Here is a 27,438-nt window from a genome sequence, read left to right on the forward strand (position 1 = left end):
GATGTATTGTTGGTTTAGTGGGTTCGATTCCCCTGGTCTAGGTCTTGGATTTTATTTAGTGGTTAATATGAGAAATTTATAGTAAAGTACATTAGGCGGTTATAGGCTAGACCCGCAATGCTAAGATGTATTGTTGGTTTAGTGGGTTCGATGCTCCTGGTCTAGGCCTTGGATTTTATTTAATGGTTAATATGAGAAATTCATAGTAAAGTATGTTAGGTTATAGACTAGACCCGCAATGCTAAGATATATTGTTGGTTTAGTGGGTTCGATTCCCAGTCTTAGGCCTTGGATTTTATTTAATGGTTAATAAAAGGAATTTACAGTAAAGTATGTTAGGCGGTTATAGGTAGACCCGCAAAGCTAAGATGTATTGTTGGTTTAGTGGGTTCGATGCTCCTGGTCTAGGCCTTGGATTTTATTTAATGGTTAATATGAGAAATTCATAGTAAAGTATGTTAGGTTATAGACTAGACCCGCAATGCTAAGATATATTGTTGGTTTAGTGGGTTCGATTCCCAGTCTTAGGCCTTGGATTTTATTTAATGGTTAATAAAAGGAATTTACAGTAAAGTATGTTAGGCGGTTATAGGTAGACCCGCAAAGCTAAGATGTATTGTTGGTTTAGTGGGTTCGATTCCCCTGGTCTAGGTCTTGGATTTTATTTAATGGTTAATATGAGAAATTTACAGTAAAGTATGTTTGCTTGTCGCCTCCGTCCACGACACCTAATTGGTAGTTGGACGTAAAGCCCGCCTGAAAAAAATAGGCAATTACTTTACTTTTTTTTTTTACTTTAAGAAGCCCTTAGAAAGAGAAAGCCTAAGGTCAGCAGCTGGATTCGAATCCGAGATCTCCGAGTGGGATTATCCTGTAGGATAATCAATCATTTAGCTAATCCCCAATAAGTTTTATTAAATTGACTTTTAAGTTCCTTTTGGTTTTCTCAAAAACTTCATCTTAGATTTTTTTTCTAAGTTTTGTAATTAACATATACTTCAAGCAAGTGGATCTGTGTATTTAATTTGAGTAATTTTTGAAGGAGAGAATCACTAGTGGGACATTTTAAAGATGAAAGGGAACCCTCTTACGATTACTTCATTATAAAATGCGATTCTACAAACTTATCCTGAAGATGTTAAATATATTTTTAAAAAATTCCCACTTATAATTCCATTATTTATCGCCATTTTATTTGCTTCAAGTCACCCCAGATAATTCCAGTGTCCAGTCTTTACTGGAGTTTGTAAGGTTATTTATTATCTAAATCAACTGTCAAATATTCTATTGAATAATTATGGATTCTATAGATTAACATAGTTGGTAAACAAAGTGGTTTGTTATTACATTCCACAGCTTAATTAATTAATACATAATGTTAGCTTAACTGAAAATTTGTTCAATGACAATTACAAAGGCGGTCTCGTTACAAAGGCCCTCTCTTCCACCCTCGCTCCATCTCACTGCGTCGTTACCGAATTATTTACAACCACAATTCTTAATGAAGATATTCAACAACTGCGTTCAATTAATAATCAACTGTAATTGCAAATAGAGTGAGACAATTACAGAGTGAGGAATCAATTTTAATTAGATAATTTTTTTCTGTATTTAAATATAAAATCAAGCTATTGCGCAGACGTAAAAAATGAGTACAAAAATATAATTTTTTCTATTTCTCTTTTTGATTGGGTGGAATTTGTGAAGTTGCCAACTATATTACTCCACCCTACAGAATATGTGTGCCAAATTCAGTCATAATAGTATTGTTCAAGTTTAGGTAAAAATTTAAGTAATAAAAATATTATATGATTATAGATTCTATTTCCAACGATTACCTATTATAGTTCATTAAAGATCAATTAAACATATATTCTATTCGTTAGTCATGGTTACCTGCCTCTTAAAGGTTGGTCCAATGATGCTTCTTGAGAGCTTATGCAGGCGTAACACGTGAAATCAAGCCAGAAAAAGTACCATCTTTCCAGTAACAGTTCGCGCGTGTTCAGTCGCTTTAGATGATCTGCAAGATAGAAATATTTAGATCAGAATCTCCAACGGACAACGTGACTTAATCCAGCCTAAATTCAGGAGATAACCATTGTAAAGTTTTGCTCCTAGTGAAGTATGAAAAACATGTTTCAACATGCCCTCTACTGAATATTTTACGTACAAAGCCGGGAGTTTTGCTTCTAATTCGAATTGAGGTGAACCGAAATGATGGAAATTTCACTTTTTTTTTTTCTTTTTTTTACAATAAAACAAAAAACGAACGACCACCTCCGTGGATAACGCAGGAATTGGGGGAGGTGATGTCATGGTGCGTTTTGACGGCCGTGTACATCCGTCTATAACCGAAACTGATCTAGTCGTTTAAAGAAAATATTAAAATTTGTCGATTTATTACCACCCAGTTGGAATCGTTCTGATATCGTGGGTTACATTTGCTTCTGACGATTTGTAGTAATCTCTTTTAACTATTCAATTTATCCAAGTACTTATCTTTGATGTTCATTTCCTCAGTTATTGCTCTTTTTAATTTTAGATATCCATTTACATTCAACTTTTATAATACAGAATGTAAATTTTTTTTACAAAAAAGTAAGAATATTCAGTAATCCTATTTCTGGACTTCTTGATGTAATAATAATAATAATGCTGACCCTTAGATTTTCTCTTCCTAGGAGCTTCTTACAGCTCATTGTCCGGTGATGGATGGTGATCGTCTGTAACGAGAGAACACTGTCCGGAGGCCGGCAGTGCACTGGAAAAAGCTCCGGGCGCTAATAACCTCAGCTGTTGATGCGCCAAAAAAAAGAAAAATAATAATAATAATAATTCGTCTTTATAGAATACTTTTACCAAACAAATGTAAAACAAAATACTCGTACATACCTCACGGTTATGTAACAGTTCTAGCCTTTAACGTCTTGGCTTTTAATGATTATCAAACAGTATGTTGAACTGAGGTGTCATTTAGATTTAGAGCATTACAGTTCCCTTAAAAAAGAGAGAACACATTAAATGTTTAATGATAAATAAATGTTCTTAAATAATAGAATGCATTTTGTCACTTATTATTCGAGCTTAACGGAAACGGTTGGCAAACATTCGAGAAAAAAATGATAGAATCCAAAAGCGAAGTTTCGAATTTTCATATTCACGTAAGCAAACCAAGCTCTAATCATTGATTCAGGGGGACTCGAAATCATATCAACCAAAAAATCAACAACAACAATTTTGTCACGAGATACCAAGGATATAAGAGGATGTGAGGAGGAATGGCTTTTCCTATCAAAATTTAAATTTTAATTAAATACATTGTGATATTTATTAAATTATTAAATTTTAATTACGTATGGTTTTGAATGGTTAAATTAATTAATTCCTGAGACGTGTTGGTTCATTTTCTAGATTAATATTTTAGTACGAGTGAGAGGTAAGAGTTATGCGTTGATTGGTCGATGAAATTATGCATGATTGCCCCTTAAATGAAATGATTAGTTATTTGCGTGTCGCTGGTCATTTTGATTAATTTTATTTGAAAGGACGAAACTAAATTGGCTAAACTTATTCTTAGTGATAAGGAGATATAATATTTTTGATATATTTTAAATTTATCTGATTTTTTAGTTTGTTTTATTTGCGCTAGAAAATTTGCAATTCTATGGCAAAGGAATGGGAGGGGGCCTATACAAATTTATAAAAAGAGTTAAAGAAAAAAGTACAATAATGAAACAAAAATAAAAAACACTTCTACAGAACTCAAAAAGAAAAACCAGAAAAAGAAAAAATGAACATAACTCAGTCATAGACACATGATAATAACATAAAAGATATAGTAAACAAGAACAGAAGAAACATAATAATACCTAGAGTGCAAAATATTGACAAACAGTAAACCATCTGACACACCCAACATACCCAAATTACTTACTCCCTAACAAAAACTTACAGTTTAAAAAGTTAAGTATAAGGGTTGATTGAACGCCAAAAGGTACACAAATCAGCAAGTACCCAAAATTTCATTTATACTTCATTGATATTATTTAAGTAATTTTACTGCATTAATTTTCATTCATATTTTTTAAAATTTATTAGATGTCACAGACCCTTATGCTGGCCATTTTCATCTACAAAATATTTGTTCAAGTAGCACTGTAGATTGACTATAATATCTATTTTATATATAACAATCAAACAATCAAAATTACAGGTTAGAAAGAAAAACGTTATAAAAAATAAAAAAAAAAAATTATGAGGCTAAAAAATTCAAAACCTTTTTTTAAAAAATACATACATCAATGATTTTGTTTATTTTATTTATGTATTTGTATTTTTAAATAAAAATCGTCATTATTCCCTCCAGTTGATTTACCTCTAATTACGTTTTTTGATACGGTACATCCCTTTTTTGATGCCTCCTTCTCACTAAATGAAATTTTGCGAGTGATTAATCAGTGCAAGCAAAACAAAACTCCCGGACCAGACGGCTTCTCTTATGAATTTTTTAAAAATATGCCTCTGCAAGGCCACCAATTTTTGTAAACTTTTTTTAATAATATTTTACAGACAGAAAAAGTCCCTCCCAGTTGGGGCAAGTCAGAAATGTGTATGATTTTCAAGAAAGGCGACCCTTTACAACCAGAAAATTATAGGGGCATTGCGCTTATGAACTGCTTAAACAAACTGTTTACGCAGCTCCTCTCTAACCGACTCTCTGATTGGGTGGAATACGGAAACCCTCTGATAGAAGTTCAAAATGGCTTTCGGAAATCTCGCGGTTGCATGGATAACCTATTCTCCCTTTCCGCCTTAATTAACAGCCAGATTGTAAAAGCTAAAAGAAAGGTTTTCGCTATTTTCATTGATTTCAAGAAGGCATTCGACAATGTTGATCACAATCTGCTATGGCAAAAACTGTTTGCTTACGGTATTAGCCGGAAATGGATACATGTTTTGTTTAATCTTTATAACAGCACCACTACCAGAATCAGAATTTCTAATTCATTCACGGAAGAAACCCCTGTCACGAATGGAGTTCTGCAGGGTGACTCTATTTCACCGTTGCTATTCGCTATATTTATTAATGATTTCGATAGGTGTTTGAAAGAGAACAATTGTGATTTAGTGCAGATTGATCACAGCCATGGGATTTCATCTCTTTTATATGCTGATGATATAGTTTTACTCTCGAATACTCCCATTGATGCTAAAAAGAAATTGCGTGCCCTCGATTATTATTGCGAAATGAACCGATTGGACGTAAACATACAAAAGTCCAAAGTAGTAATTTTTAAAAGAAGTCATGGAAAAGCTGCAAAAGACGTGTTCTACTTCCGTCGAGAACCCCTGGAAACTGTCACTTCCTTTAACTACCTCGGTCTTTTATTATCTAACTCGGGACTCTTTCATGTGGCCAGTAAATCAAGAATAAATCAGGCACAAACAGCTACTAATGCGGTGAGATCCATTATGGTCAAATCCAAACTGACTTCTTGGGAGAGCAAACTAAAGTTATTTGAAAGTATAGTCTGTTCCACACTACTTTATGGTGGTGAACTTTGGGCCTTGAGGCACGTTGAACATATAGAAACTGTACAAGTACAATTTTTTAAATCTTTATTCTGCTGGCCTGCTTGCACAGCCAGTTACATGGTCAGACTAGAAGTTGGTCAGGTTAAATTAGAATACATTGTCTTAAAAAGAGCTTTGAACTGGCTGATAAAATTGTTAGATATGCCCAACAATAGATTGCCTAAAATTTGTTACAACAAATTATTAATTATGGATAGCTCTTGTAGTAATCTCGTTAAATATAACAGGGTCTCACAGATAAAAAGCTATTTTATAACGTTAGGCTACGACTGGCTGTGGGAGAGCCAGCGGGCAGACTTAATGAAAAAATTTAAAAACAAACTGTTAGGTGATTGGAGGCAGAAATCTATTTCAGATGACCTAGAGAGAGCACATTCTTCCTCGTATAGCACATTGTATAAGGATATCCTGCATGCAAAATACGAAAATTATTACTTGCTCTATAATATTGGTTTGGAAGCTGTCAGAGTGTACAGCCAACTCAGGATTTGTTCCGCAAAAAAATGTACCATTTATGCAAAAAAGATAAGTTATAGCGTAGAACTATCCGAAACTTGTAAATTATGCAGAGCAAGCTAGGAATCTCTCGTTCACATATTTTTAAAATGTCCCTACTATAGTTTATATAGAGATAGATATCTTAATAACCAGTCACATACCTCTATAACAAACATTCCTGTATGTACAAACAAAGCTCAAGTATTTAACGTGTATAACTTTATCTCCTTAACAAAAACTTACAGTTTAAAAAGTTAAGTATAAGGGTTGATTAAACGCCAAAAGGTACACAAATCAGCAAGTACCCATCATTTCATTTATACTTCATTGATATGATTTAAGTAATTTTACTGCAATAACTTTTCCTTCACATTTTTAGAATTTATTAGATGTCACAGACCCTTATGCTGGCCATTTTCATCTACAAAATATTTGTTCTAGACTGTAGATTGTAATATCTATTTATCTATAATAATCAAACTATTAATTACAGGTTAAAAAGAAAAAAACATTAGGCTAAAGATTTCAAAAACTTTTTTAAAAAAATGCTCACACCAACATACATCAATGATTTCATTTTATTTATTTGTATTTTTAAATAAAAATCGTCGGTTTAAGTTCATTCTTCGATTAAAGTAATTGTTACTTTATGTAGTAGTCAAACGTTTATAATAATAGGTAATAATTATCTGGCTTTATCGTAAATAATATAGTTTTCTTCAATTATATTCTCAATCTAGATGTTCTTCCCACAATGTTGTAAATGGGTAATATAAAAAAAAAAAAGATATGCTTATTTTTAGGACAGCTAATTATTCCAGTATTTTACTATAAGTAAAATTAGGGGAACTAAATAAAATTACAATTGAGAAATGAATAATTATTATTGAATAATCTACTTGTTATTAACTGTGTGTTATTTGTGCTCACGAATATTTCGGTAAGACGAATTCAAGACTGAAATATTGTTTTAAATCCAAAAATATTGATTCAAATTTAAACAGTAGCCGCCTCTAACTGTCTTTTTCCACGTTAACATGCATGTATATGTGACTACTCAAAATAAAGGGCATATTAAAGATAAATTTTGTTCTTTTATAAACTTTATTTTTCTCAATTATAAACTATAGTTATTTTGTGCACAGATGTATAAATGTAGAAGATACAAAAGGGTTGAAAATTTTTTGGGTCATGAAATTATGTAAAATTAAGGCCGTTCTATATCTCCCACTGTGAACCACGTATTGGTATGGAATTTTTTTCTCTTATACACATTGTTTTTCTCAATTATAAACTATAGTTATTTTGTGCACAGATCTACAAATGTAGAAGATATAAAGGGTTGAAACTTTTTTAGGTCATGAAATTCTGAAAAATTAAGGCCGTTCTATATCTCCCACTGTGAACCACGTATTGGTATGGAATTTTGTTCTCTTATACACTTTGTTTTTCTCAATTATAAACTATAGTTATTTGGTGTACAGAACTATAAATGTAGAAGATATAAAGGGTTGAAAAATTTTTGGGTCATGAAATTCTGTAAAATAATGGCCGTTTTATATCTCCCACTGTGAACCACGTATTGGTATGGAATTTTGTTCTCTTGTACACTTTGTTTTTCTCAATTATAAACTATAGTTATTTTGTGCACAGATGTATAAATGTAGAAGATACAAAAGGGTTGAAAATTTTTTGGGTCATGAAATTATGTAAAATTAAGGCCGTTCTATATCTCCCACTGTGAACCACGTATTGGTATGGAATTTTTTTCTCTTATACACATTGTTTTTCTCAATTATAAACTATAGTTATTTTGTGCACAGATCTACAAATGTAGAAGATATAAAGGGTTGAAACTTTTTTAGGTCATGAAATTCTGAAAAATTAAGGCCGTTCTATATCTCCCACTGTGAACCACGTATTGGTATGGAATTTTGTTCTCTTATACACTTTGTTTTTCTCAATTATAAACTATAGTTATTTGGTGTACAGAACTATAAATGTAGAAGATATAAAGGGTTGAAAAATTTTTGGGTCATGAAATTCTGTAAAATAATGGCCGTTTTATATCTCCCACTGTGAACCACGTATTGGTATGGAATTTTGTTCTCTTGTACACTTTGTTTTTCTCAATTATAAACTATAGTTATTTGGTGTACAGAACTATAAGTGTAGAAGATATAAAGGGTTGAAAAATTTTTGGGTCATGAAATTCTGTAAAATTATGGCCGTTTTATATCTCCCACTGTGAACCACGTATTGGTATGGAATTTTGTTCTCTTATACACTTTGTTTTTCTCAATTATAAACTATAGTTATTTTGGGCACAGATCTATAAATGTAGAAGATATAAAGGGTTGAAAATTTTGTGGGTCATGAAATTCTGTAAAATTAAGACCGTTCTATATCTCCCACTGTGAACCACGTATTGGTATGGAATTTTGTTCTCTTATACACTTTGTTTTTCTCAATTATAAACTATAGTTATTTTGGGCACAGATCTATAAATGTAGAAGATATAAAGGGTTGAAAATTTTGTGGGTCATGAAATTCTGTAAAATTAAGACCGTTCTATATCTCCCACTGTGAACCACGTATTGGTATGGAATTTTGTTCTCTTATACACTTTGTTTTTCTCAATTATAAACTGTAGTTATTTTGTGCACAGATCTACAAATGTAGAAGATATAAAGGGTTAAAAAAATTTTGGGTCATGAAATTCTGTAAAATTATGGCCGTTGTATATCTCCCACTGTGAACCACGTATTTGTATGGAATTTTGTTCTCTTATACACTTTGTTTTTCTCAATTATAAACTATAGTTATTTTGTGCACAGATCTACAAATGTAGAAGATATAAAGGGTTGAAACTTTTTTAGGTCATGAAATTCTGAAAAATTAAGGCCGTTCTATATCTCCCACTGTGAACCACGTATTGGTATGGAATTTTGTTCTCTTATACACTTTGTTTTTCTCAATTATAAACTATAGTTATTTTGTGCACAGATCTATAAATGTATAAGATAAAAAGGGTTGAAAATTTTTTGGGTCCTGAAATTCTGTAAAATTATGGCCGTTGCATATCTCCCACAGTGAACCACGTATTGGTATGGAATTTTGTTCTCTTATACGCTTTGTTTTTCTCAATTATAAACTATAGTTATTTTGGGCACAGATCTATAAATGTAGAAGATAAAAAGGGTTGAAAATTTTTTGGGTCATGAAATTCTTTAAAATTATGGCCGTTGTATATCTCCCACAGTGAACCACGTATTGGTATGGAATTTTGTTCTCTTATACACTTTGTTTTTCTCAATTATAAACTATAGTTATTTTGGGCACAGATCTATAAATGTAGAAGATAAAAAGGGTTGAAAATTTTTTGGGTCATGAAATTCTGTAAAATTATGGCCGTTGTATATCTCCCACAGTGAACCACGTATTGGTATGGAATTTTGTTCTCTTGTACACTTTGTTTTTCTCAATTATAAACTATAGTTATTTGGTGTACAGAACTATAAATGTAGAAGATATAAAGGATTAAAAAATTTTGGGTCATGAAATTCTGTAAAATTATGGCCGTTAAATATCTCCCACTGTGAACGACGTATTGGTATGGAATTTTGTTCTCTTTTACACTTTGTTTTTCTCAATTATAAACTATAGTTATTTTGTGTACAGAACTATAAATGTAGAAGATATAAAGGGTTGAAAATTTTTTGGGTCATGAAATTCTGTAAAATTAAGACCGTTCTATATCTCCCACTGTGAACCACGTATTGGTATGGAATTTTGTTTTCTTATACACTTTGTTTTTCTCAATTATAAACTATAGTTATTTTGTGCACAGATCTACAAATGTAGAAGATATAAAGGGTTAAAAAATTTTTGGGTCATGAAATTCTGTAAAATTATGGCCGTTGTATATCTCCCACTGTGAACCACGTATTAATATGGAATTTTGTTCTCTTATACACTTTGTTTTTCTCAATTATAAACTATAGTTATTTTGTGCACAGATTTATAAATGTAGAAGATAAAAAGGGTTGAAAATTTTTTGGGTCATGAAATTCTGTAAAATTATGGCCGTTGTATATCTCCCACAGTGAACCACGTATTGGTATGGAATTTTGTTCTCTTATACGCTTTGTTTTTCTCAATTATAAACTATAGTTATTTTGTGTACAGAACTATAAATGTAGAAGATATAAAGGGTTGAAAATTTTTTGGGTCATGAAATTCTGTAAAATTATGGCCGTTGTATATCTCCCACTGTGAACCACGTATTGGTATGGAATTTTGTTCTCTTGTACACTTTGTTTTTCTCAATTATAAACTATAGTTATTTGGTGTACAGAACTATAAATGTAGAAGATATAAAGGATTGAAAAATTTTTGGGTCATGAAATTCTGTAAAATTATGGCCGTTAAATATCTCCCACTGTGAACCACGTATTGGTATGGAATTTTGTTCTCTTCTACACTTTGTTTTTCTCAATTATAAACTATAGTTATTTTGTGTACAGAACTATAAATGTAGAAGATATAAAGGGTTGAAAATTTTTTGGGTCATGAAATTCTGTAAAATTATGGCCGTTTTATATCTCCCACTGTGAACCACGTATTGGTATGGAATTTTGTTCTCTTGTACACTTTGTTTTTCTCAATTATAAACTATAGTTATTTTGTGCTCAGAACTATAAAGGTAGAAGATATAAAGCAGTGGTTCTTAACCGGTGTTCCGCGAATATGGTCCAAGTGTTCCGCGAAATTTCAATTTTAAATGTGTTGAAATTTAGAAACTTAGGAAAGATACGAAGACAAAAAATTGTTCCTTTTTTTTAATTTTCATTTAATTTTAAGTTCTTGCTGAATACCGATTTTCAAATTATTTAATGTTAGTGTTCCGCGAGAAAAATATATACATATAATTGTGTTCCGCGTATATGAAAAGTTTAAGAACCACTGCTTTAGACTCTGGTCTCTCTTCAAAACGCATTTTCCTGCGATATTTGTGGATAGATAATATGGGGAGATCTGTGTTGCATAGGATCTGTTGCGGCACCCTTAAGAGGTAGAGATATGATGATGAGCTAGAAGAGTTCGCCTCGGGATTTGTAGCTGCGCATATCAACTAACTCTGTAGATCTGTTGCTGAGATACCCTAGAGAGTCATATCAACATCTCCAAAGAAGGGTCTATTTCAGTTCCTACTGTAGGAAGGTTGTATCAAGTACTGTAACTCCAATGCCCTTTAAAAGCAGAATGAGCGTTTCCCTATCACTTTCCTGACTGGAATTGCACAGAATGTTAGAATTATTTGGCCCACCATCAACAGAGAAGCTGTCAGATTGTTGACAGATTAGAATAGAGTCTTGGGTTGTGTTCTTTGAGCCAGTAACTGCAGCCATATTAGGCTTATTGTGCATCCCTTTTGGGAGTCTATTAAAAGATAATCCTTAATTTTTTACTACCAGTCCCTTTTTCGATTTACTCTCTTCTCTTCCCTGAAAACTATTTTCTTATTAGCTCTGTCAAGATGTCACATGTTAGCAGAAGATAAGGTGAAGGCCGATGGCACCTACCTCTTTTAGTTTGGTGGAAGGGTGCTTCGTAACCTTCACTGGATTTCTCCAGTAACTTTGCCTGAAATTCAGTCAGAACTGACTTTTTCTTTTATTTTGATTAAACTTAACTAATTAAAAGTTGATTTTCAAGGAAAACTATAGATTGGGAAAGTTGAATTGATATTGCCTTGAAGGACCTAGAGTTATTTAGAGATTTTCATAAGTTTTTCATAAGAACTAAGCTCATTGCGTGCTGAGTGATAGAAAACTGTAATTTAAGCGATAGAAGAAAAGTTGAGGGTTTTTCTATTTAAGAAATCAATAAATTGTTTTCATAATGTTAACCGTCTGGCAGAAAAAGGTTTTTACCAATTTTCAAAATGTCATTATATTGTAGCTTTGCTTTTCTTGGGTACGTTTTATGAAAGGACTTATTTTGTGTTTTATTTCTGTAGTGAACTTTAGATATGCTGGTAATCTGTCTGGTTCAAACCGGAAATGACTAGTCAGTCATGCGTTGAGCCTATTTATTATCTGTTCAAAATGGCCTTGGCACAAAGAGGGCACCGGTGAAAAAGTGATTGGATTTCGATGCCATCATCCAAGAAAGATTTGGAAGCCTGCGTAGTTACTAGGAGATCAGGTACTATCCTAGAGGGGACTATCCTAGAATCCCGCTGATTCCAAGATATTCTCTGGTCGAGACTGTCTTACATCGTTTTTCTTATTTCTGTGCTTAGAGGTACTAAATTAAAGTGAAATTTTTTTCTTTTCAAATCTTTTTTTAATGTTGAAAAAATTTCTCTGTTGCAGGTGACCGCAATTTATGCAGTTGTTTCGTCGTTAATCTCATTCTGGATACCCTGCACTATAATGGTGTTCACCTACTTGGCCATCTTTCGTGAAGCCATACGACAGGAGAAACAACTGCACGCCAGGATGGGCAATCAGATGTTACTGAACAACAGCAGTAGAGACTGCAATGGCGATACTCTCGGCAGTAGTGGAGGCTCCAGTAAAGCTTTAGCGCTCAACGAAGTTGGTCTTCATTCGACGCCCACCAAGGATAGAAATATCATTAAGATGAAACGAGAGCATAAAGCGGCCAGAACTCTGGGCATCATCATGGGAACGTTTATTCTATGCTGGTTACCATTCTTTCTATGGTAAGTCCACTGGTTATTATGAAAGCAGCTAGTGGTGGATCAGCTCCCCCAGGAGAGTGCTAGAGAGCGGAGAGCCTGCAGAGGCCAATCTTAACTGTCAACTCATACTTCTCTTCCAATGTCAGGTACTTGGAAGATTCCTCCTTGGAGGAATGAAGGGTCCTAGGGAGGGTCATTCTCCTACAGTCTCATCTCTCCAAGAAACTCCAGAACTGGTGCACACTATAGCGGACTGTTTCCTCCGTAGATCTTGTGTGCCTCCTTACCGAGCTTGATATCATTCCCACCTGCACACCACTTGGTTATTCTCAGACTGAAACGGATGTATCCACCTATTGCGTAAATTTCCCGGAGGAAGAAGCTGGGAAATGACTATAGCCTTCGAGTTCTTAATTCTCCAAACCAAACGCTCAGCCTCAATTCCCTAAGGAACCTCGGCCCCCAACGTTTATCGCTCGTTCTTTAATGTGAGAATAATTTCTTGTAACGCTATTCTTCAGACTTATTATGTAAAAATTCCGAATTCAGGGAACCAACGCCAGGGATTATCACTCCCTAGTGATGTTTTCCAAAGCCATACTAGCACCCCTCGCTTTTCGAGGATAAGTTTTCGTTGTTCCACTCGTTTATAATGCGCTAAATCATTGTAGTTTTTTCTCGACGGTCAATGCTGTTTGTAACCCCGATGTTGATGGTTCAGAATCGAGTAAAACATGTAAAACTGTCTTAATGTGATTGCGACATTAGCAAATTACTCCTGTGGGATGCTGATAACAATCAAATTGTGTTCATAATCATACTATTATTAAGCTATTTCTTTTTTTCTTCTATAATTCCACAGGTATGTGATAGTTTCCGTTTGCGGCGAAGAAGCCTGTCCAACACCGGAGATCGTCGTTTCAACTCTTTTCTGGATTGGCTATTTCAACAGTACATTAAATCCAATCATCTATGCGTACTTCAATCGAGATTTTAGGGAAGCTTTCAAGAATACCATCCAGTGTGCATTCTGTTCATTGTGTCGCCGGCCGCCGTCCGATCTGGAATCATTGGAAGTACGCCGGCCGTCTTTACGCTACGATGAACGCACCCGCAGCATATATTCAGAAACATATCTAAAGCATATAGATCGTAGGCGATCCAGCGAAGTGGGCAGCAGTCTTTGATCTGAAGAACAAGTCTAACCGAGGCAGCTTTAGGGTTAGACAATCTCTACTTTATTAATTTTGTTATTAATTTTTTAATTGAAAATTAATCTTGTTTAAAATGTTTAATTTTTAATTTAATTTAATTTTTTAATTTATTGAAGGGGAGAGAGATTTATATACAGATATTAAATTTTTTTAAAAAATGATAAACATTGATCTTTCGGGAAAAAGTTACCAAAGTTAAATACCAATTTTTATGTAAATAGTTTTTTAAATTATTTGGAATTTAAAATTTTTTTTTATGTAAATACTGCGTTTATTTTTTAATAAAAAGAAAGAAAATATTAATTGAAAGAGGAACAAATATTTTAATCGTGTAATTAACCAAAATAAAAACGAGAATTAAAGAAATCATAAGCTAGGTCGCGTAAATTAAAAACGGGTATTATACAAAAACTATACAATTAGATGCAACAAGCTTTATTAATCAAATAATTAATAAGAATTATGTTTAAATTAATTTAATAAATAATAGTTTTATTAGGTTTCTATATTATTTTTTCTCTCTTTTATTATGAAAAAAAAGTCATGAGCTTGTTTGTATTATTTTTAATTGAATTTTATTTTTATATTTTTAGCCGGCTAAAAATTTGGCAACCCTGTGACTAAATCTAACCAAAATCTCTCCTTTGGCACATTCTAGGAAGCGTTGGCAAATGTAGTTTGTGTATTTTTGGTAATTTACTCGTAAACTGTGGTTAGATTTCAATTTCTGGGTCTTTTCTTTCGAGGTGGTGAATTTCCCTTAATATATAACTCAGTACTTCTTCGGCTTCCCTCTTTTGTAGGATTTCTTTGGGGGGGGGGGAGCATGGTTGGGTTACCAGGTTTGCATGAGATGTGTATCCTCCGGGATTCCTAATTTGGAGTGTTATCTTTTGGAATATGAGTCAGGCGTTAGCATTAGGGATAAGTTCGCTTGGGAATGCTCTGGTATCACCCCCCAGATGGTGGAGAGGAATATACCTTCCTCTGTCGGAAGAAGTCTTCTCCATAGTAACTGGGGTAGAGGAATGTTATTTTGGCACAGGGAATGGTTATTCCTGAACAGCCGACCGTGGAGTTGAAAGGCGCTCTTTCTGGACCTGATGAGTGACCTAAGAGTAACAAGAGTGACTCACCCGGTCACTCTAGGGGGCCCCAATATGGACCCTTTTATGTTAAACACTGAAATTTTGTAGGATTTCCGTTCGATTGCTTTGGGTACTTGTAAGTATATACAGCCTAATATTGACATCAAGTTTTTGTTTTAAAAAATACATAACTTTACTTTTCCGGAAATTATTTTAATTGACACGACTTGTTGCCATTGCCTCCTGAATTTTAAAACTCTACTTGATCAGCCGAAAAATGTAGTTTCCTTTTCCTTTTTTTAAAAAAAAAATAAATGAGAAACATATGTCGTCTTCCATGATTGTCAAGGCAGCGTGAAAAATGCTCCAGAAAGAAAAACAATTGCCCTTAAAAGTCTCTGTAGTATTTTTCTTCCTCGATAAATTATAATCAAATTGCTTTTCCCCAGTTCTTTAATCAAAATTTAAAGAAAATTAACCGGAAGTAAAGAAAGAAAACCAAGGAATTTTCTTTAAAATGAGTTTATTAAAATTAACATTTTCTAATTATATTGTCATCGGCTGATCATTGATTTTATAGAAAATAAAAATAAAATCGATATATATTTTTTGGTAAAATGTTTTATTATCAAATTACACGGCTCTCTTTACTTTTATTGCAAAAGTAATGAAAAATCTAAAGTAATGAAAGCAATAAAGAAGTAGGAAACAAAAACTATATAAAAAAAAAAAGAATAAATGCCAAGAATAGTGAACTAATCGATTATAATTTACTAAGCATCAAATCGATAGTTACTTAAAAAAATCTTACTTAAAGAAACACCAATGTGATGTAAATACTATAAAATGAAAATAATCTGTAGTTTTGTAGTTATTTTATGACAAAAAATAATAATAATAAATTGTTATTTTGTTTTAAATAAATTTAAGTCTCTTGTTTGTTCGATTCAACAGCATTCGCTTAACTTTTTAAAGCTAATATTTTATTCAATTTTTCTGTTTTCTAATTTTGTTATTTGAGAAGGGGTGCCAAAAAATCGAGGGTTCAGATTGCTGGCACAATATATTCAAGAGTCTGGTACAAATGGGGATGTAATTGCAATAATGTCCCGGAAAGCCTTGAAAGAAGTATTTGGGAAATTTCGATTTGTTAGGGTGCGACACCAGTTATATCGCAGAAGAAAGTCAATTAAACGTTTATGTTAGCTAACTTTGTGATTTATTTTTATATCCCAGTAAATATGAAGAGGTTTTTCACGAGAAAATCATTCTACTTTACGGATAGCTGGACTATATACTCGTATTAACGCATACCACTTTTGGCATGCCATGTACACTAATTCGAGGTTGAACTTTGTTGTATTGCGGATTAGAAAAGGCTAAAGTTATACTAGTAACGCAACACTGTAGTACTATGCGTGTTTAGTATAACTGCGGATTAGAAAAGGCTAGAGTTATACTAGTAACGCCACACTACAGTGCTATGCGTGTTTAGTATAACTGCGGATTAGAAAAGGCTAGAGTTATACTAGTAACGCAACACTACAGTGCTATGCGTGATTAGTATAATTGCGGATTAGAAAAGGCTAGAGTTATACTAGTAACGCAACACTACAGTGCTATGCGTGTTTAGTATAATTGCGGATTAGAAAAGGCTAGAGTTATACTAGTAACGCAACACTACAGTGCTATGCGTGTTTAGTATAACTGATACATAGTCTTGACTCTCTAAGGGAAAAATGGGACCCAATTTTAAGATAATTCTCACCTCACTGTACATTTTAATGTGTATGTTCGTTCAAATTCAGCTTTGCTTTGGAGAGCAGTACCGCTTCACATAGCTTCTACTGTATAATCGATTATTTTTAATCGTTGCATCATAGGTCGAAGAAAATCAGTCGAAATGGGAAGGGGGCAATTTTTTTGGACACGATTGGGCCACAGTTTTCTCAAAGCAAAGTTCAACCGGCCCCAAAACATTTCTGATTTATTTTTTATTATTACCGTATCTACTTAATGACGTTTTTTATTATAAATTTTTAAATTATGGGGGGGGGGGTAAATTAGATAAATGAATAAAAGAATCTTTGTATCCAGTGAAATTGAATGAGCCTTCTTTAAGCAGCCTAATCGATCCTAAATAATCACATTAATGGGTCTCAGAAATTGGATTGAATCAATAATTTTTGGGTACCCCCCCACTATTATTCATTCCTTAAATGCGCAGAAGCAAACATTTTTTTAAATTTCCCTAAATATTATTGTTAAAGCAAAATACGACAATTAAATTGAATTAAGTTACTCCGTAACTTCTTTATTTTCTTTTGAATGCGAACAAAATAAGAGACTCAAAATAATGAAAAGATAAATAAAAACTCAAAAGAAAAGAAAATAGTGATTCCTTAAAGAACCAAAAATTAAAGAAATAAAATAAAGAAGCTTGAAACAAAAATTATTCGAAATAAAAAACCAAAATTAATAAACTAAATAAAGACTATCAAGAATAAAAATGAAACCCTATATTTCAAGTAGCCAATTGAAATTCACAGTAAATTTAAAATTAATATAAAAAAACACAAACAAACAATGCAAAAAGTGTTTACAAAATTTTGCATTAAAATTGTAGATAAGTGATAATAAATGTGTAAAACTTTTTGATAAGATGTTGGCTTCCTGTAGGTGAAATTTTAAATTTGAGAATTTTGTATAATGTTTTGGTTTCCAATGTTTTCTTTACTCTATTGTTTGGGGAGGTTTTCAGTGAAATGATGCAGAATCCAAGGGCTCATGCCATATCTCTTTCTTTGCGCACCGATAGCTGTGAGTCTTGAATTTTAGTTTCTTCTTTTGAACTGCTTCCGCTCCAGTTCGGAGCGTTCTCGTAACTCGAATACAGATTTCCTGTTTCTCGTTCTCTAAAACTTTAATTGCAGAACTTACAATTGGATTTGGTTTGTTTATTGGGTACAGCAAAAGTGATCGAAAGTTTGGACCACCCTGCTGGATCATTTTTTTTATTTCCGGGCCTAACTGTTACATCAAAGGTACGATTCCTTGGGTGCACAGTAGTCATAGTGGAAAGGATCGTGACTTTCTCCAATCTCTATTGCATTTCATTCGGCAACGTTGCGCCATTGGGAATGGAATCAAAAGTGCTAACAACAGTGGGATGATTTAAGTGAACATTCTGGAATCCTGAATCCTGAATAATTCAACGAGATGAGATAAGTAGGCGGGAATTCCTTTCCAAAGAATCTAGGGTGCAAACATTTTGATTACCAGTAAGAGGTTCAATTTTGTGTTTCTTTTCAGGCAACAAAGTGTTCGAATCTGAAGCAAACAAATTTTTGTTTGGGGGCACCCACGCTCTGAGGATGATACGAAATGCTAAATTAACAAGCAATGGATAAAAGGTTTTAGATTTGGGAAAAATCGGTTTATCTACAATCGACTTTGATCGAAAAAAAAAAGGACATTAAGCCGCAACGTTTTAATCAAATTAATCGTTTAATGGCAGCGCAAACGTTCCAAAGCAGATTGTCCCAATATTTGCCTAGCCTAGTTGAACTGAACTAGCCCTAGTTTGTCTAGTTACCTTACATGATAGCCCTCGATTTAGCAACAACTATTTAATTGTAGTTTTATTTTTTACGGCTGAAACGTTCAACTACAAATCGATCCTTTCAATCGTTTCAAAAGACCTGAATTGCATCACGTATAAACTGAAACTCCAAATACCTATTTTTTATTTTTTTTTTCAGCGCTCTAATGACTTGAATTATTATGTAGTTGTATTATTTTATAAATACAATTTTAAAAAAAACTAAAATTTTTACTTTTTCTGAGAGAAATTTGAAAATATGGAAACATATTTTTTAATTCGTAGTTAAAATAATTAAGATTAAAAAAAAAATTTACTAAATTAGCTTCTCTGGATGTAATACTAAATGTTAGTGACTGTTTTTTTACAATTAGTGTATGTTAGAAGAAAAATAAATTAGTATAATCAATTCATGTAATTATTAAGTTTGAAGACAAAACGAACTAAAAAAAAATGAAAAGTAATGATGGAGATTACAAGAAAAATCTGATGTATTTTAATTGCAACCGCTTTTCTTTTATATACGGAAGAAAAACACGAGTGGGCAATTAAAAAAGGAAAATTCAAGCCCCAGCTTTAGTGTTTTATTTTATTTTTTCCTGAATTTTAAATTTCTATTATTTAGTGAGTTTTCAAATTACTCTTTTGTTATTAGAGAATAATTTGTAAGTTTAATTATCCAATAAAAATTGAATAATAGAGATATTTCTGTTGGTGGGCTAATAATAAACAACAATAGAAGCATTTTTTTAGAAGTTAACGACCAAATTCTGAGTAACGATAATAAAATAATTAATTGGCCATTTTACATTTTTATTTCCTTTTATTATTAATTTTTTTTAAAAAGATATTTCAGTTTTTAGTTTAAGTTATTTTTTTAAGATTAAAAGTTACTCAATTGATTAGCGTCGGCTAATAATAATGCAGAGATACTTTTGAAACCGGAAACTCGACGTTTCAGACATCTTCAGATGCCAAATAAATAATTATAGGTCAAACTTTGTGCAATCTAAAGAATAAACTCTCTCCTTGCCCTTGTTTTTATTCTTTCTGACGTGTTTCCGTTTTTTTCATCTTACAGACTTCCGCTATGGTTTTCGTTACACATGATTGACTCCAATATTATGGCTGCATCGTTCAAACCACAAGCTGAAATCAGTATTAGTTCTTTTATTCAAAATGTTATTTTTATAAATAAATTAATAAAACAATAACAGGGTAACAGACGAAACATAGCGGAAGTCGAAATTACACTTAACTGATGAAAATATTGATAACAATCTTAAACCTGTCAGTGACAAGAAAAAATATGCACTTCATTGCGGATAACATCAACGACATTATCTAGCACTGCGGAATTAACCAAATTTTCAAACTTGATTGCCTTACTTTCCATCTGATCCTTTTGATGTTCATCGCCATTTTGCTGTTGTGATGGTGGAGGTAAAAGTTGATTTAGGACCAACAAACACGGCCGTGAAATGAGAATTATCAATTATCAGTTAATTTATCTTTTAATATAGTTTCCTTTTTGGGGTTATAAAAATAACGCTTTCATTGGTCACTTTTTAGTTTTATTTTTTATTTTCCGGTTTTTAATCAATCACCTGTTATTTTGGCCAACCTGTGCCACTATCCGGTTGATTGATTAAAAAGTGGAATATGAGTATATACACGATAAAAAGGCCAATAGAAGCATTAGTTTTTTTTTAACTTCAGTAAGAAATTGTATTTAATTTATGTACAACTATCTGAGGCGTTAATTGTTAATTGGAGAAAGCAACGGAAGTTCTTCTGAATGACGGAAATAGCGTTGCACAAACAATCGATTGGCTTTACAACTCAAATCGATTGGAAGGGAGAATAATTATCTGCTACAGGCAAATCAAAACAATCTCAGTGCTAGATACCTAGACTTGACATTACAAACAAACATACAGACTCTACAAACATATTCTGATCCTTGACCTCTCCACCCCACCTCTTTGGCTTTCAGCATCCCCTCCATGCAATTGCTGACCTCATCACTTGAAAAGTGTCTCTTGCAATTTTCACCACCATCTTAACCCTAATTCCACATAGATAAGAAGTTATCACTTCCTACCCCCACCCTAAACACTGCTTCAAAACATAACTTGAATTTCCAATTAAGAATCTCTCAGTAAATACGTACAGGACCTCAGAAGGGAATACACTACAATCTGTTCTTGCTTTCCCAAGCTCCAGAGTAGATTAGGCGCTGCTCCATTCTCCCTATATCTCTTCCAGAGTGTAGCTTATCTCCTGCGGATTTTAAACCTGTCCTTGTAACCGCTATGTATTATAACCTTCCATCAACCTGTCACAAATATTCCTTCCACGCTACAACATCACCACGATAGGTATCATTTACTGATCACTCTTAAGTTTTATGCATACAGTAGGGACAATCAAAAGATGCTGAAACATCGAGACAATAAAGTTTCAGTATTACATAAAAAGCCCAAGTATTAATAATCAGTCCAAGCCAATCATTTGAGAACCATATTATTTATCACTGATATTATTTTTAGTTATATTATTATTATTATTCACCAGTATTTGGTCAATTCAATAATGAGACTGATTTTCTTTATAAATTACTAGCTTGATAGACCATTTTGATGTAATTTTTTTTTTTTTTTTCATTGATTACATGATTTACCTCAGCATTTGAATGTGTCTGTAGGGATTTTGGGGAACAGGTTAGCTAGGGTTTTCCAGTGTCTTAAACCCGGGAAGCGGTACTACCTCCTGGGCATATTCCTGGGGATGGTGCGAGCATGATGAAATCTTATGAACAATACGCAATCCAAAAAATCAATTAAAATGAAGTGATACTTCCGGTCGAGTAATTTGCTTAATAATCGCAATTTTAGCAAAAAAAAAACATTGAACTATTATTGATTGTACGTGAAGAGTAATTGCACTAGAGTTGTTTGCGTATTTCCTCAAATAGAAAAATATTCCAGATAGATCTTGAAACGTGGGATGCTGTGTACCAGTATTAAAGGAAATCTTAGAAGTTGTTTACGAGAAAATCTCAAAAAAAAAAGTTAATAAAAAAGATAGATAATGGCGTACTTCCGGTGGAAACCGGATATTGGCCCAAAATCGACACAATCGCAATACTTACCTTACCTTACTGCCGAGATATCATCAAACCAGTTTTAATCAATTTTATTGTAAAATCAAAGCATCCTCTCTTTTTCCTCTACTTATCAGTTTTCCCGGGGGGGGGGGAAAAAAATGAAGTTTATCCCTTAAACTGGTAGCCAAAATTTAATTTCAAGGGAAAAAGCTGGACAAAACAAGAAAAGTGAAAACGGAAAAAAGTGTTATCAATCAGTTGAAACCATTTTATTGATTTTTCTAGTTTGTGAAAATGAAGTTTCACTAATTTGAAAATTTTAACGTGAAAAATTAGGTAAAACTTTTAAAGATTTCTTTTTTTTTTTTATTTTTTGAGGGGGGGGCCAATATTTGGCTCTTAAATTAAAATATGGAAATTTCCATATACGTAATGTACCAGAGCGGACATTTCTAACTAATTAGGCGTGAAACAACACGCGAATAGAAGACAAAGTTGATTTTAGTGAGTAACCATTATGAAGGTTACAATACAGTTTTGATCGTTTAATCACTCTTCAGATATATCAATAGTTTACTAATCTCTAATTGACCTGACTGGTGAGTAATTAATTTTAATTAATTGTTCCTTTATTTACGATTAATTATTATCGAATCTGTTTTTTTTTTGTCTTTGATTTATTGTATTATTATTTATTTAAAGTTCTCTTCTTCTTCTTTCCTTTTGTATTCTTTATTTATTTTATTTTTATTTTGTTTCTTGGGAGGGAGAAAACAACATTGTGTATTATTACATGAAAAAGAGAAAATTGATAGAAAACAAAAAAAAAAAAATTATTTGCGTGACAATCGATTTGTAGGTTTTTGGAATATTTTTTAATAAAAGGAAAATGTGTAAAAAAATTAATAAATAAATAAAATAATTAAAAAATATATATATTGAATATAATTTACTGCAATTAAAAGAGAATAAACAATAATAATGTACAATATATTCCTAAAAGAATAATTAGAATATACGTATAATAAAGGAGGAATTTCTAATTTAATGTACAAAGTAACTTTTTAATTCTTGAGTTTTCCATTTTATTGTAGCAGTTTTCTCAGACCAAAATTATTTCTTTGGATGGAAATGCAATTAAGTTCAAAGAGAAACTAAACAAAACTTTTATTTACACTTTATTGTACAAAAGAATATATTTATGTAATTATAGATGAATATAAATTCAAAAATGGTTATTCGGATACAGTACGATTACAATAATAGTGATTTTGGGCTAGAGTGAAAACAAATCTGGTTTGACTACTCACACGACCTTACCTTACTTCCGTGATAACAGTAATGTTAACTTCCTGTTACAATTTGTTTACAAATTCTGTAGTTCATTGACGTAATAGGTAGGCATTTTTTTTTTTTTTAGGGTTGGGCCTCTTATAAGGTACAAAGTGGGTACCGCCTATCTGTGGCAGTGACCTATTGCGGAAGTAATGACTTTTAGGTTATATCTGTAGCCTACCAAACATCCGTGGATAATACATAGATATAATTAAAAATAAACTTGCGAAGCTAATATGTATTGTGGTACTGGGTTCGATTCCCGGTATAGGCCTTGGATTTTATTTAATGGTTAATAACTAAAAGGGGCAGGGAAGGGATTAGCTATGAGGTTAGCATACTGGACTCCCACGCGGAGGTCCCGGGTTCGAATCCAGCAGCTGACCCTTAGATTTTCTCTTCCCAGGAGCTTCTTACAGCTCACTGTCCGGTGATGGACAGTGTTGTCTGTAACGAGAGAACATTGTCCGGAGGCCGGCAGTGCACTGGAAAAAGCTCCGGGCGCTAATGACCTCAGCTGTTGATGCGCCAAAAAAAAAATAACTAAAAGGAATTTACAGTAAAGTATGTTTGGTAGTCGCCTCCGTCCACGACACCTAATTTGGTAGTTGGACGTTAAGCCCCGCCTGAAAAAATAGGCAATTATTTTACTTTACTTAATTACAAATAAAAGTGATTGTTTGTCCCTTACTGCGAGTTTATACCGTTTTCCAAGAAATCGGAAAACCCTAAGTCGTCTGCAAAGTCGTGCTTCCATCGGTTACCCGATTTTCTACAAGTTTGATATCCTGGCAAATGCTGTCATTATCGCTTGATATCCTGTACCGGCCGGATATTCCGAAATGGGACTTTAGAGATGTGCTTTCTAGAAAAAAAAAAAAAAAAAAATGTGGTAAGCAAAAGTTACTGAGATATTTGCGAGAGTTTGGCGTATCGGACTCAAAGGTTTGAAATTCGCAGAACTTCTTCGATGTTTTCTCATCAAATTTTACGCAGCAAATACATGCATTTCCGCAGAAAGGAACAGGAAGTGATGTACCCTATTGAACCCCTCCTTACTTTGGCCAATGACGTGGAATTATTTTCTCTTTACCTTAACTCCCCCCCCCCTAGCGTCCAGACACCATCAAATCCGGTCATGAACGCCTTGCTTTTGCATTACACGAATTCCTCCGCTTAGATTTGGGGCCTATTGCTTAGATCGATAGATCGATTATTGCAATCGTACTACAGTAATTCTATTCGTACATAAATTTATTTTGCAGCACTTTTTGTTTTTGTTTCTACTTTATTATTTATTAATTTATTGCTACATCAGTCGTAGATAAAATGAAACCTGTAAATATTGTATTTAAAATGATTTGTTTGTCATGATTTCTTTATTTTTTTTATATTAAATTTGATCTTATTTGTTGAATTTCTTAAAAAAAAAATAAATAAATATAATTATGTTACATTTAAATTTATGTAAACAAATTAATTAAGTATACGATTTTGTTAATTAATTTTTTTTTGTATTCGCTAATTTTTAAAATTATTCACGTTTTGTTCAACACAAACCAAAAAACAAACAATGCCATTTTAAAATGTTGGTGTAAGCATAACCGCAGCATGACAACTGTCAGCGCGTGTTTGGAAGGTGTTTGGTTTGATATCTTCCGTTTTCTGTATGACGTAGCTCTTCCAATCAGAAAGCCACTAGTGAGAGAATATACGTATTCTCACACTTCTTGCCTGCGCCTGCGCCTTCCAATCACGCTCAGACGATTTATTTATTTATTTTTATTTCTTTGAATGTACATATAATATATAAACAATAAATATATATTCTTAAGATATATAAATATATTTTAAAAAAAAAGAAAAAAATACTCTAATGTATGTGAACATTTGTTTGTAGATATTGTAAATGTTTTATTTTCAATGGTTGAAACAAAATACGATGAAACTAATGAATAAAATTATTATTAATTAAGGAGAAAACAAATATATATATGTATACAGAGAAAACAAAGCAAACAAATTGTAATATACTTATAAATAACAAATAAAGTAATGTTATGCCAAAGAATTTTGGGGTCAGACACTTTTTTTTTAGATCAGGTTTCAGGGAGAAACAGTTACATTTACTGGATACTGAACAGGAAATATTTAAATCTCCTTCCGGTTCTTGAATTCTACGTCACTTTTTTTTTTTTATCAAAAGTTTCCTCAAACATTGACTTCCGTTGCGTATTTATTTTAATTTTTTTTCTGTAGCTTGCAAAGTTTCATGCAGAATACTGTGAAAATCCAAGTCATAAGATCATTAGGGCAGAGATTTCAATTTTGATAATCGGACCAAAATAGATGTCTAATAGGAGATGAACTCCAAAATTTTGGTTACTTGACTGGTGTGGGCAGTTACTATGAGGATAACTGCGGTTAAGATTCATTTCATTTCCACCACAGTAAATCTTGAAATAAAGGCACAAAAGTTTTCGGATGCATGTTAGAGATTTTCTCCGAAATCATGATAATCTTCTGACGTCGGCGGCAGCAAAGAGTTTTGAGAGTTGAAGAAGAAGATTTTTTGTGCAGAAAACGTCTTTAAAAGACCAATTAATTGGCTAATAAAAGTTAATGGACTGGACATTGCGAATTGTCAAGGGGAAATTGCAGTACAAATAATAAGAAAAGCAGAAAAGTGTTAACTGGGTAAAAAGAAAAAGGAAAAACCTGCCCTTCTGGATTTCCAGTGTAATTACTGTTGGGAAAAGGTTGGAAAACTCAGGTTCCCTTTTGGTAGGTGCAATAAGAAGACGAGGATAAGAGAGGGGGATCAAATAACCTTGACGGCTGGAGTGGCCAGCTCTCCTGGAGTGGACTGGCCGACCGTGCTGCCGTCTCCAGTCTCTCCTGTCTTCACTACTATTAGGACCTGTGAACTCAAACAAAGGGCCACTTTACCCGGCTCACATCAATATACATTATATTTACCTTGCACAGCTCTCTGGAGTGGTGGACCACCATCTCTCCAGCACTCCAGCTTTAGGAGAGGCTAAAAATTTATTGAAACGTTTATTTTGACTAAAATAAATACCTCCAGGGTTGTGTTTATTGCATGCTGGGACTGGTTTTGCTGGATGACTTGAGTCAGCGAGACGGAAACGTAAGTGAAATCGCAATGTCTACACTGAACTCATTTATCAAAAATCGGACATTGCTACGCCGGACAAAATCATTGACCACATCCGCCATTACTTGACTCCATCCTAGTAGACTATCCTCAATCTCAAATCCTGATTTCTGAAAAAATTATTTGGGAGCAAAAAAAAAAAGCAGATTTCTAGAAAATGGACTCAGGAAGTACCCCTTCTTCCCGGATGCTGGACACGATTAGGGGCACTTTCACCGTTCTACTCTACACAGGAGAGCGAAACTGGTAAGTACGATTCTTAGTGTGAACATTATTTTAGCGAAAGTAAAAACACTTTAGTGCACTTGTTCACAGCATGCTCATCATAATTAAAGATAAAGTAATTAGAAAAACGTGGATCCTTCTCCCGCAATACCAGGAAGTTAGGGCTCAGTGAGATGAAGATGCTGATTTATTAGAATTAATGAACTCCGCAAACTAATGGTCTATCAAATGACGTGACTGCAATTCTTAATTCCATCATTGAACCAGCCTCCACCAGCACTTCCTGTCTGTACAGCCCTATATACCTAAACTGGCCCTTAAATGGTGGCTTAAATCTAATAAAGTGGGCCATTTAGTGGTCCTGGCCACCGCCGAGTTTTTATGGCTTATTCCGCCCTACTATTCAAGCCCTACCAGTACTGGCTAACTGAGCGGGCCCTTAAAAATGTTACATTTTTATTCGTAATTTACAAATTGAAAGAATTGTGTTTTTGTAACGAGGTCATAAACCACGTATTACAGCCGAACTTAATTACAGCGAACACAATTTACCACAATTAGTCTAAATAGTAAAGCAGAATTAAATTTAAAAAGTACTTCGGTTTCAATTAAATATACATTTCAGACACCCACTTAAAGTATAAAATTTCCCCGTAATAAGATTATACGATAATTAAACAAAAAAAATATCCCTTCCAAGGTAATTATATTTAGGAAGCAAAAGATCTGTTTTTTGCTCTCGCTGATTCGGCTGCGTAAAGAGTTATGGTTGTGAGTTTTCAACAGAATATACAAGGTATAGACCATTAAATAACGAGACTGATGCTGCTACAGAAGAACTATGCAAGCACCAAACCCTAACGACCGCGACAGCTGTGCA

At 33.1% G+C, this 27,438-nt stretch overlaps 1 protein-coding gene across 1 annotated transcript in view; it reads left to right on the forward strand.

Moving 5' to 3' along the window:
• The window catches only part of Octbeta2R (Octopamine beta2 receptor), a 275,176-nt gene extending 249,950 nt beyond the window's left edge, over nt 1-25,226 (forward strand). The window contains exons 5-6 of the mRNA XM_074115316.1: nt 12,477-12,829; nt 13,671-25,226. Coding sequence (XP_073971417.1) covers nt 12,477-12,829; nt 13,671-13,995 — 678 coding nt within the window. The 3' untranslated portion in view covers nt 13,996-25,226. The remainder of the gene's footprint in view (nt 1-12,476; nt 12,830-13,670) is intronic.
• Nucleotides 25,227-27,438: the final 2,212 nt, after the last annotated feature.

This window comes from Rhodnius prolixus, unplaced genomic scaffold (assembly GCF_049639745.1).
Source record: "Rhodnius prolixus isolate KJV_2025 unplaced genomic scaffold, Rpr scaffold_7, whole genome shotgun sequence".
Lineage (NCBI taxonomy): Eukaryota > Metazoa > Arthropoda > Insecta > Hemiptera > Reduviidae > Rhodnius > Rhodnius prolixus.